Source organism: Hemitrygon akajei, chromosome 1 (assembly GCF_048418815.1).
Source record: "Hemitrygon akajei chromosome 1, sHemAka1.3, whole genome shotgun sequence".
Classification (NCBI taxonomy): domain Eukaryota; kingdom Metazoa; phylum Chordata; class Chondrichthyes; order Myliobatiformes; family Dasyatidae; genus Hemitrygon; species Hemitrygon akajei.
Genome location: NC_133124.1, coordinates 74,386,131 through 74,399,096, shown reverse-complemented (window position 1 = coordinate 74,399,096; position 12,966 = coordinate 74,386,131). Strand labels below are relative to the sequence as shown.

The window sequence follows — 12,966 nt, the reverse complement described above, 5'->3', positions numbered from 1 at the left end:
TGTCTATCCATGGCCTCCTCTACTGTCAACCTCAAGAAACTATACAGGGAGCTGTGGACACAATTAGCTCATCTCAGAAAACAAGTATTGATTCTGTCTAAATTTCTTGCTGCCTTAGTAAAGTAGCCAGCAATTTCAAAGATCCCACCCACCCCAGATATTCTTTCTTCTCGTCCCTTGGGCAAAAGATATAAAAGCCTTGAAAACACTTATCACCAGGCTCAAAGATGGCTTTTAACCCACTTGGAAGAATATTGAATGGATCTCTCGTAAGATACAAAAGTCCCATCACTTCACAATCTATCTTGTTTTGAACTTGCACCTTACTGTCACTTTCTCTGTAACTGTAACACTTTATTCTGAATTCTGTTGTTTTTCCTTGAACTACCTCAATACACAGTTATAATTAATTTATCTCTACGAATAGTATGCAAGTTTTTCACTGTGCCTTGGTACATGTGACAGTAATAAACCAATTTACCAATTTCTCCAGAGGTAGCTGGATTCTTGATAAGCAAAAGGGGTAAAGGTTTATTGCAGGAAGGCAGATGTGCAAATCTGCATTGAATGCTAGAGCACACGGGTTGAATGGCCTACAGTTAGCCCTAATTTGTTTGTTCATACTTAAAGTTGAACACATATAGACTGAGTTGAGGCACTGGGCAAATGGCTGGAGTGTAAATAGAGCAGATTAGCTGTGATGCAGCAGAGTGATGGTACTGATTCAAAGGGCCGAATGGCCTGGGCCTTCATCGTGGTGTGTGATGTTTCTTTGTGAAGCAGCGGTCTCTGGTGATCGATAACCCTTGCGAGTTGTCTACTGCCCATCCTCCTTCCGTGCAGAGGTCGTGCCAGGGGATTTGAGAGCTTCGCCTCAACAAAAGAGGCGAATGAGTCAGCAGCATAAGCTCTTTGTCTGCGTTTACTCAAACTGTTGGCCAGCGGGTTTGTTTTTGTGAAGTGTACCTATGTGCTGACCATGAGATCTCCCTCAACAATTCTCATCAAGAATTGCTTGCCATTTATATTTTTTTTAAATGAGGAAAAGCTGCTGCAAACTTGAGGCTTTGTACATCATTTCTGCATGCGGTTGTGAGGCAGACATCTAACAAAGAGATTCATTTACTCCCTAAATTCCAGCCTGCAAGTGCTCTTTATTGCTTTTTGAATCATAGCTTTCTCGCTCTTCCCCCCCCCCCCCCCCCCCATATATACACCCACATGCCTACCCCCCCCCGTCCCCTCCTCCCCTCCCCCTGCACTGGCCTCCCCACACCCCCCATTCTCTCTCTGCCTCCTCTCCCCTTTCTCTGTACCCCCACTCTCTCTCCCTTGCCCTCTGTATGAGAGATCCCTGTCTTGCTGTGGCTGGTTTTGTCCCGCTTGTTACTGTTCTGCCAAAGCTTTTGTTGTTCTGGCAACACAATGCAAGATGCTGAAGGAAAATCAGACTGCCCATGGTTTCTTAATTTTTGTCTAATTAACAAAGCCAGAGCTGATTATGATTCAATTAAGCCATTCTCCAATAGAAACCCAGGCCAGTGTGTTTAATTGCAAGCTTTAACAATGTGCAGTGAAGTACATCAAATGACAGGTTAAGCATTGCATTTACATAGGGCCGTTCACAACCCGGGAATGCCCACAGCATCACGGAGCTGAGCTGCAGATCCTAGCCACAGCTGGATATGACAGTCCTGTAGTAACTCAGATAATATGCTGTAGAGTTTAAACATTAACTCTCTAAGATTCCTTCTGTACATGAACCAGTGTGCAAATTATCTATTTATTTATTAAAAGACCAAGCGCAGTAACAGGCCCACACTGCCCAACTACACTGATGGACCCATTAACCTACTATTCCTTTGGAATATTGGGGGAACCAATGTAAACGCAAGTGGTCACGGGGAGAACGTACAAACACTTTACAGACAGTGGCAGGAATAGAACTCAAATTTCTGGCTCTGATGGCTATCTTACTGAACCTTGTTTCTTGTAGCTACCTCAGGTTATTGAAATTCCAGTGCAATTTCATAGCCCTGGGTAATTATGATCTAAGCTTTGTGCGGCCTTTGTAGTGAAGAATTCAAGCACGGTTAATATGTTGTGCTGAGCCAGACCGTTATCTGCCCTCAGCTACAGCGTCCACTTCAGCTGCTTTTTAGAGTGAGTCTTTGATCATCGTCTGTGCACGGATTGTTCTTGCTTCGTTGTGTAAGCAACTCCTGCTGTGATGGATTTTTCAGAGTTCCTTTGGCTCTCGTTCCTGCCCCATCCCAACTGCTACTGGTGATCCACTGGTGGCAGCCATGTCTCAGAGCCCGGAGATCAGCACGTAATTGGTCTGTCTTAAGACACGCACGTGCGCAAACACACACACCCATCCCTTCCTTCCATCGCTCATGTGCTTGCTCCCCACGGTCTCTTTCACCCTCTGCATCCCCGCCCTACTTCTCCTTTCCTCCCTCCCTCCCTTCCATGAGATGCCTCTAGGAACCTACTTTTGTTCTTGCACTCCATGCAGAATGAGGAACTGCCCTTTCTGTCACAGATCAGTGCTGGCAGAATGAGAGCTCACTGATAGGGCACAGATCGTCCAAACTAAACTTGCACATGTATTATCAATTTATCTCACTTTGAATTTAGTGAAGAGTAGGACCTGACTTTAACTTCATAAACAGTCAGTCTTGAATAATTATATCTATTTTTGATTTTCTAAAAGCCTTGTGATTAACGGGACATTGAATTGAATTGAATTGACTTTATTTCTTACATTGTTCACATACATGAGTAAAAATCTTTACGTTATGTCTCTGTTGAAAGTGTAATGTGCAAATTATAGTAATTTGTAATAAATGTTATGTGAAGTAGGATATGCAACAGGACAATCAATATAGCTTAGAAATACAATTGTGTCAGTGTGAATTAATCAGTCTGATGGCTGGTGGAAGAAGCTGTCCCAGAGCCCTTTGGTCCTGGCTTTAATGCTGTGGTACCGTTTCCCAGATGGTAGCAGCTGGAACAGTATGTGGTTGGGGTGACTCAGGTCCCCAATGATTCATCGGACCCTTTTTACATACCTGTCTTTGCAAATGTCCTGAATAGTGGGAAGTTCACATCTACAGGTGCACTGGGCTGTCCACACTACTCTCTGCAGGGTCCTGCAATTGACGGAAGTACAGTTCTCATACCAGGCTGTGATGCAGCCAGTCAGAATGCTTTCAATTGTGTCCTTGTAGGAAGTCCTTCAGAGTTGGGGACTTGTGCTGAACTACTTCAACTGTCTGAGGTGAAAGAGGTACTGTTGTGCTTTTTTCACCACACAACCAGTGTGTACCAACCAAGTGAGGTCGAAGAACTTAAACGAGCTCCTGATGGAGGGTCTTGGCCCGAAACGTCGACAGTGCTTCTTCCTATAGATGCTGCCTGGCCTGCTGTGTTCCACCAGCATTTTGTGTGTGTTGTTGTTTGAATTTCCAGCATCTGCAGATTTCCTCGTGTTTGCTCAAGGAACTTAAAGCTGTTCACCCTCTCAACCCCAGATCCGTTGGTGTCAATAGGGGTGAGCCTGTCTGTATTCCTCCTGTCGTCCACAACCAGCTCCTTTTGTTTTTGTGACATTGCGGGAGAGGTTGTTTTCTTGACACCACTGTGTCAGGGTGATGACTTCTTCTCTGTAGGCCGCTTGTTATTTGAGGCATAGTCACCAAGATGATAGTTCCTCATAATACTTACTTTCACTGAGGTAATCTCTCACTTTAGCTCAATGGACTTTGCCGCATCCCACTGACCCTTGTCATTGTGGACACGGCCCACAAGAAATGATTCAATTAAAGAAAACCCTTTCACACCTCCAGACTAAGACAAGTCTACATGAGCAAATTCCTGCACTTGCAGGAAATCTGAAACAAAACAGAACAGGGGAAGCTCTCAGCAGGTCAAGCGGCACGTGTAGAGGGAGAAATGGTTAACAATCCAAGTTATACTGTAGACATCATCTAAAACAAAAGAATTAGAGCCAAGAAGTTGGCTAGCTCTTTAAAATAATAAACCATTCACAGCACTTCAGCCGATCGGAGTACAGTATGGAAACAGGTGCCAGCCATAGTGTCCACGAAGCCAGTCTCACTTGTATGTATTTGGTTTATATCCCTCTTAACCCCTCCTATTCATATACTTAACTGAATGTCTTGTTACTGTACCTGCCTCAATCACCCCTCTGGTAACTCATTCCATGTATGCACCCCCTTCATTGTGATGGTTCTGATTAAGTCTTTCTTTTCTCACTTAACCTCCTATCTAGTTTTTAGTTCCCCTTCCTTCGGAAAACGACGGTGCACTCACTCCCATATGTGTCCCTCCTCCACTGCCCAACCTGTTGCTGTAACCCAGTCTCTCTTCCTACATCCGGATGACCAAAGTTGCACATGATTCTCAGTGGAGCATGTTATCCAGTTCTACAACAGAGAGGGTGACAGAAAATGGAAAGAGAGTGGGTAGTGGAGGGGTGGGGGGGAGAGTATTTTGCTACTTGGTCACATAGGACAGGTCTAAAGCTCTCAGTGTCTGATCGTTGAGCCAATTGCTTTCAATGAGACCTTTTCCTTTTATTACTTGGGGAATGAAATGTACCCGTCTGAAATTAACATTGAACTTGGCAATAGATACGGTTTGTAGGAATTCTAAATAACAGCATCCATATGCCTTCCTAACTTCACTCCTAAATTGGAATTGGTTTATTATTGTCACATGTATCGAGGTCCAATGAAAATCTAATTCCATACAGATCGATGCATCAAATCAGTAGATTGAGGTAGTACAAGGGAAAACAATAATAGGATGCAGAATGAAGTATAACAGTAGTAGAGAAAGTGCAACGCGGGTAGATTTAAGGTGCACGATCGTAATGAGGTAGATTGAGGTCAAGAGTTCACTGCGGGATAGAAGCTGTTCTTGAGTCTGGTGGTATATCGAACATGAGCCTTTCAACTTTCTGCATGATTTGTGTGTAAATAAATAAATGATAAATTATCCCAGCCCTGACATTGTCCCTTTATCTTCCTCCAAACACTTTAAAGTTATGCCCTCCCATATTAGCCATTTCTGGCCTGAAAAACGCCTGTTATGATTTTGTACACTTTGATTGTCACTCCTCATCCTTTTCGCTCCAAAGAGAAAAGCCCCAACTTTCTCAACGTCCTTTTTTGGGCGTTTAAATCCTCTACCCGATGGAGTGGGAAATCCTGGCTCTGGCTTTTGACTTCCCAGGCCAGCTGAAAAAATTCTCTCTCAGAAACAGTGGGCCCCCCCATCAATATCATGAGCACAGATGATCACATTCCTGCCTGCGTTCTGAATTCCACAGTATCCTGCCCTGGTCTAAGTCCTCCTGAAGTATTTGGAAGGTTGATATCCAGGCGGGGTTTTGTTATAATAATTCAGAGCACACTGCTGCTGTAGGGTGTTGGCAGCAGATCCAATAAGGAGAAGGGGGCATTGCAAGACTGTTTTGAAAAGGAGGAGTTTGCAGAGCTTTTAGGAAGGATCAGTGGAGTGGAACTAATTGAATTGACCTGTGTCCAGCATCTTCCATTACATTTTGTTCCATGCTTCTGTTAATGGCAATGACTTTGTTATTTTCCCATCCATATATGGGATTGGGGGAGAGGTTGCTGAGATTATACTTTCTAACATGGGAATGTTCCCATTCATAATTGGTTAAAGTGATCTTCTGATTTTAGGCACGAGTATTACTAGCTTGTTGCCCATTCATTCACCTCCAAATCACTTCCCCGCATTGACGAACTCTTGATTTCTGGTAAATTCTCCCCCAGATCCCCTTTTTTCTCCCACCCCACCCCCCATTCTCCATTCTCTTAACCTGCCCAACACCTTCCTCTGGTCCCTTTGTTCTATTTCTTCCATGGGCAACTGTTTTCTTCAGACCTTTATGTCTTCCCCTCACAGCTTTTTACTTCATTTCCCCTCCGTCTGCCACCCACCTTTTTCCCCTCACATGCTCTCACCTGTCATCCATCAGCTGGTAGGCCTTTCCCTCCCGCTACCTTCTGCACCTGCCCCCTTCCTTTCCAGCCCCGATGAAGGGTCTCAACCCAAGACATCACCTGTTTATTCTCCTCCATAGCTGCTGTCCAACTTGCCGAGTTCTTCCAGCATTTTGTATTGTCCTGGGGGACTGTCATCCCTTGATCATGCTAGTCCCATCAGAAACACAGACAAAATGCTGGAGTTACTCAGCAGGTCATGCAACATCTACAAAGGGGAATAAACAGTTAATGTTTGGGTCCAAAACCCTTCAGGACTGGCAAAGAAGGGGACAGAAGCCAGAATAAGAAGGGGTGCGGGGTGAGGAGGAGGTATGCATGCTGGCAGGTGATAAGTGAGACTGGATGAGGGAAGGGGGGATATACGAGGTAAGGGCTTAGGGAGTCTAATAAAAGAGCACAGTGAACCATGGAAGAAAGGGAAGGAGGGGAACCAAAGGGAGATGATGGGCGGGTGAGGAGAAAAGAGCTGAGAGCGGAACCAAGATGGGGAATGGAAAAAGGGAAGTGGGATGGCGAGAGCGAAATCAGAGAGGAATGGTTACTGGAAATTAGAGAAATAGATGTTCATGCTGATATTTATTCCCCTCCATTGACACTGCCTGACCTGCTGAGTTCCTCCATTTTGTGTGTACGTTGCTCAGGGCTTCCAGCATCTGCAGAATTTCATAAGTCCCATAAGAATTTTTTTTTTGTTTCGTTTTAGTAAGACCAACTCCCATTCCACTGAACTCTCGTGCTTCATACTGAGCCTGCTTAAACTTGCTTCATTAAATCAATGTGACTCCAAATTCCTAAAACATTTTACCAAGCTGTTGTCTGGAACAGAGGTTTGAGCTGCAAGGAAAGTTGGGATAAACTTGGGTTGTTTCCTAGAGTAGAGGTTCCCAACCACAGGCCAATACCATTAAGCAAGCGTTCTGGGAACCACTGATCTAAAGCATCTAGAGAGACCTGATAGAGAGTTTTACAATTATGAGATGCTTAAATAGGGTAGACAGTCAGAATCTTTTCCCCAGGGTAGAAATGTTAGACTCCAGGGCAAGCTTTTAAGTTTAGGGGGAAGCTTAAAGGTGGTGTGAAGGGTGAGCTTTTTTAGGCAGAGTGTGTTGGTGCCTGGAATGGGGTACCAGCATTGTAGTGGGAGCAGGTAGTTTGGCACAGTTTTTAGAGAGACACATGAATGTGAAGGGAATGTAGGGATATGGATGGTAAACACTAGGAGGATATTTAATATAAATTGGCATCACGATTTGCACTTGAATGGCCTGTCCAGTGCCGTACTGATGTTCCTTGTGTGCAGTTTTATGAACGGCATAGATGGGGTTACCCCTCTCAAGTTGGGTGGGGATACAACTAAAGGGCATGTTTAGGGTGAAAGGTGAAATATTTAGAGGGAGGGTGATCCTCTTCACTCAGACGGTGGTGTGAGTATGGAATGAACTACTAGCAGATGTGGGTTCAATTGTATCATTTAGGATAGGTGCATGCATGAGAGAGGTATGGAGGACTATAGTTGGGGTACAAGTAGAAGCACTAGTAGTACAACCAGGTTGGCATGGACTAGGTGAAGAGCCAGTTCCTGTGCGGTAGTGGTCTATGGATCCTTTGCACCCCTACATCCTTCCCTCAGTTGGGGGCTAGAACTCTAGAGCGTATCCATGGGTGGTCCACTGTGCTGTATTAATTTCATATCATTGAGTTCATTATCAAGTGTGCAACTACAGTGAGGTAGAGCTGCAATGAAAAACTTGCTCGCAGCAGCGTAAGTAATGATTTTCTTTGTGTGTCACTTGTACATTGAAGCATGCAGCGAAATGCATTATTAGTGTCAACAACCAAACAATTCCAAGCATGCGCTGGGGAAGCCCGCAAGTGCAGCCATGCTTACTAGCCCCAACCGGTACATCTTTAGAACGTAGGAGGAAACCCACGCGGAGAACATTTTTTTTAAAAAACCTCCTTATAGACAGCAGCAGGAATGAACCTTGGAATTTCCTATCGCTGGAGCTGTAAAGTGTAAAACTAACCAGTACTGTAACATGCTGCACAAAACAGTGCAGAATAAAAGCAGAGACTAGATTGGGGAATGGTCTGTATTATTTCATTGCTGAGGCCGGGTCAGGGCTGTGGAGGTCACTTCAAGAGCCTGATAGCAGCTTGGTTATTGGAGGTGTTTGTCACTGGTGAGATCCCTGTGCCCATCCTGGGACTGAGGGTGCAACATTAGTGGGGTTGGGGTCACACCTAGCCTAACACGTGTGGGGTGGTAGACTCCGTTCCTTGAACAACCAGTGATCTACTGGAGGAAGGAAATGTGGTAATTCTTCAGGCGAAGGATCTCGACCTGAAATATCAACGGTCCATTTTTTTCTCATTGTTGTTTCCTGACCCACTGAGTTCCTTCTGCTGTTTGTTGCTCCAGGTTCCAGCATGTGCAGTCTCCTGTATCTCCTGTCTGCTGGAGGAACTCAGCAGGTCGAGCAGCATTTATGGGGGGAGCCAGGGCAGTAATTGTCAATGTTTCAGCTTGTCACTGTATCGGGACCGGGAAAAGTGGAGAGGGAAGACAGAGACTGTTCCTTGAAGATCAGCATGGGAACAGCGTTATGACACTCCAGGAGGGTCATGGTTCATGTTACTGGTATTGGTGCTTTTAAAATTCCAGATCTAATTGACGTTAACATTCCACAGTTGCTGTTGTAGGATTGAGCTCTTCCTGTGCCTCAGTAGTCACTGAATTTCGGTCCTGTTGTGAAACTACAATGCTATTGTTTTGCGCACCAGACTTCTTGAGAAGCTGAATGTTCTGCATTGTTCTCTCTTACAGTGGAGTTCAACGACTGCTTTGGAAATGTTTTGATTCGCTATGAGACCAGCAACCCCAAGTTCAAAGTCCAGCAAGACGGTGTGGTGTATGCAGCCAAGAGCTTTCAAATCCCTGGGAAACAGTTGAAGTTTATAATAACGGCATATGATGCTCAGTCACAGCAGCGTTGGCAAGCTGCCGTCAGGTTGACCGTGAGGCCAGAGAGTAGCACCAAGCAAAGTGGACAGAAGGTAATTCAACCCAGTTTCCCTTGACGTTGGCTTCTTCCAGCTCATGGAACCCATCCTGACCAATCCCAAGCCTTGAGACTTCCTGAAAGGGGTTGAGTATGAAGAGTTGTACAGCAAGGAAACAGGCTCTCTGCCCCAACTAGTCCACACTGACCAAGATTCCCTTCTGAGCTATTTTCATTTGCCTACATTCGATCCAATTTCCACTGAACCTTTTGTATCCGTGTACCGATCCAAGTGCTTTTCACATGTTGTTAATGTAGCTCACCCCTCACATTGCCTTTATCTGGCAGCTTGTTCTATATGCCCACCACCCTCGAACTGAAAATGTTACCCTTCAGGTTCCTATTAAATCTTCTAGTCTTTGATTTCCCAACTCTGAAACAAAGATTGAGTGTCGTTATCCAATGCCCCTCTTGATCTAGCAATTATCAACAATATCATCCACCACGCACCAATTGATCAAGTTTCAGCTGCAGTATTCCTAATATTTATTTTGATCTTTGGAATCATTAATGATGAAGCTGAAAGCTATTTAGTCCATAATTTCAAAATTAGTTATCTTTAAAACAATCCATGTTCCCACTCTTTCCCAACAACTGCATGATTGTTTTCCCCTCAAGCATCTATCCAATTCCCTATTGGAAGCCATGATTGATGCTCCTACACAGTTCACAGAGCACCCTTGCATTGGTTAATAGATATCATTTAATTTGGAAGTCTAGTTTGCAATCAAATAGTATAATACAACTTCCAGGATCGATATATACAGGAGCTTTCTGGTGTATGTCTGGTTTGTGGTTATGACTGAAAGCTTGTTTTATAAGCTTTATATTGCATTTAGTTGGTATGAGTCAGGCAGAGAAATGTCATAATGATTTATGGCTCGCAATTGTAGCGTCTGTTTTATCTATGCAGTCCATTTTCTTGAAGAGAAGGGTCACAGACCTGCATTTCACTACGCTTTTTTGGAGGTCTTAGAACACTTTATAGCCAAGAAACAATACCCACTGTCGTGATGTAGGCGTTTAGGTCCTGTGGTCTCAGGCAGTAAGGTCCTACACAGCAATTAGAGATGGTGGGAAAGCTCCATTAGCGATGTTGATTGTGAGAATTCCACCCCCCCCCCCCCCACCCTGCCAAGTGGGGACTTTAAGTTAATAGGTTGTTTAAGAAGATGTGTGGTGTGGTGTGTTACTTCCTTAGGGGATTGAGTTCAAGAGTAACAAGATAATGTTGCCACTTTTAAAACAAAGGTTAGACCACAGGTTGAGTATTGTATTCAGTTGTGGTCGCCTCATGAAAGGAAAGTTATGGAAGCTTTAGATGAGATTTGCCAGGACACTGCCTGGACTTGAGAGCATATCTTATGGGGATAGGTTTTGTGAGCTAGTGCTATTCTCTTTAGAGCAAAGGGAGATGAGAGGTGGCTTGATAGAGGTGTATAAGATGATAAAAGGCATAGACAGGACTTCCATTCCTCCCCCCCCCCCCCCCCGGAGGGAAATGGTTAATATGAGAAGGCAAAATTTGGAGGAAAATATAGGAGTGTTATCAGAGGTAGGATTTTTACACAATGATGGGTGCATGGAACGTGCTGTGAGGAATAGTGGTAGAGGCAGTTGTACTAAGGACATTTAAGAGACTCGTGGCTGGAGGACAAGTGGAGGGCTACCACCACTTCCGCTGATAGCTTGTTCCACACTTGCACCACCCTTTGAAAAAGAAGTTTCCTTTCAGGTTCTCCTTACCGTTCATTGTAAGCCTATGACCTCAAGTTCTATTCTCACCCAACATGAGGGTGAGAAGCTTGTATGCATTCACGCTATCTTACCCCTTTTCAGATGTTCTTGCCCAAGCAACATCCTGGTGAGTCTTCTCTGCACCCATTCCCCCCCGCAATCAGCTCTGAGCAAGAGCGGTTTCTCGGAAGCTCAGTGGTGCGTTCTAAACTGCTCCACAAAATGTCCTATTTGACCTCTTCTGAAAGTTGGAATTTAGATGGACAAAAGTGAAACCCTTCAGGCGGCACTTCCTATCGTTGATAAAGGCCAAAAGTGTCCACATAGTCCAGTTATCTATTCATTTTGTTCTCCTGTTAAAGCTGTCATCATGTACTTGATGTTGACATTCACAGTACAGGATCCAGCTGCTGTCTAACAGGCTATTTCCTAATTGGGTGACAAAACCCAAATGTTATTTAGTGCGCTAGCTGGAGAGCGTTTGTCAGTATTCAGTAAATATTTAAAGTTGTGTTTGAAGAACTTTTACTGTGTCCATGCTATTACAATGTCTGGTGGCTCTGCAATCTGTAGAATCCTACTTTTAGCTATGTTTGAATGTTAAACTAGAAATTATAACTTGGGAAGCAAGACTGTGTAAGGTTCTCCAACTGTCTGAGTATGGTGCTGTGTGTTTCAGGTTCTGTCTGGAATGACGTAATTGCAAATTTATTTGCCCCTTTCAATCTTTAAAGTGGTGTTTTATAGTACGTTAACAAAAGATTGGAGCTTCTCACCCCTTTGTTCTCACATCAAAACAGAAGTAGGTTTTTCCCACAGTACCATCACTTTGGTACCCTGCCTCTTTTTGGTCCCATCGCTCCTCTGTAGTTGTTTACGAGCTGATAATTTCTGACACCATTGCATAATCTTTTAAATTGGGTCAGGGTTTTTTTTGTCAGGAAGCATTTAGACAGCCGTGAGCATGCAGGGATCGTGTTCAGTTGATGCGATTGGATTCATCTGGATCATGATCAGCACATTGCAGTGCTGTGCAAAAGTCTTAGGCACATGCAAACAGCTAGGGTGCCCAAGACTTTCGCTTAGTACTGTGCTTGACGACCTGGAGCGGAGAGCAAGTTTGTAAATTTGATGGGAGCAAAGGATGTTTGGAGTGGCGAGGGTGGAGCGGTGCGGGAGCAGTGTAGGACAGATGGCAGAAAAGGTATGCCAGGGCAGTGGTGGCACATGTGCAGACAGACCCTGCCCTGAGACACCAGGTAAGGTCACTTGATTCCAAACAGTTGGTTTATTACATGTCTTTCTGGTGCCTCCCACTCCCTCCCTTCTCCCTTCCCCTTTTCCCAGCCATGAGTCCCCTCTCCCTGCCCCCTCCTTACTCTCAGTCCACAATAGAGAACCAAATCAGAATCAGGTTTATCATCACACGTCATGAAATTTGTTGTGTTTTTTTTTTGCAGCAATACAGTACAATACTTAAAATTACTTACAGTACTGTGCAAAGGTCTTGGGTCCTCTAGCTGTATATATGTGTCTAATAACTGTGGCAAGGCATTCCACAGATTCATCACCCTCTGGCTAAAGAAATTCCTCCACATCTCATTTCTAAAAGGATGTCCCTTTTATTCTGAGGCAGTGCCCAGAAATCCCAGGCTCGTACTGGTGGAAACATCGTCTCCACATTCACTCTATCCAGATCTTTAATGAACTGCATTTAGCTCAGATACCCCCCCCCCCCCCACCTATCCAGACAGCATCGTTGTAAACTTCCTCCACATTCATCATGTAATGGGGTGACCAGAAATCCACACAGTACTCCCAAGTCATAGTTCGGCTTTGTTGTCACCTGCACAATGCATGTACACATGGGTACAATGGTAAACCCACTTGTAGCAACATCACAGACACGTGGCGCGGGGTAAGCAGCAGTCACAAGAAAAACTTAAATGAATTATCAATTATACACCATCGTTATCAGAAGGATCACAATTAGAACTTTTTTTAAAAAAATAGTATTTTTAGTGTAAAGTGTTCAAAGAGGTCGTGGTGTGGCTATACTGAGACTGATTAGGTTTTGCAGGTTGGTACAAGAATTGAATGGT

General features: G+C 44.3%; 1 protein-coding gene across 1 annotated transcript in view; it reads left to right on the top strand.

Moving 5' to 3' along the window:
• The window catches only part of cdh2 (cadherin 2, type 1, N-cadherin (neuronal)), a 194,914-nt gene that overhangs the window by 99,494 nt on the left and 82,454 nt on the right, over window positions 1-12,966 (top strand). The window contains exon 3 of the mRNA XM_073045892.1: window positions 8,893-9,122. Coding sequence (XP_072901993.1) covers window positions 8,893-9,122 — 230 coding nt within the window. The remainder of the gene's footprint in view (window positions 1-8,892; window positions 9,123-12,966) is intronic.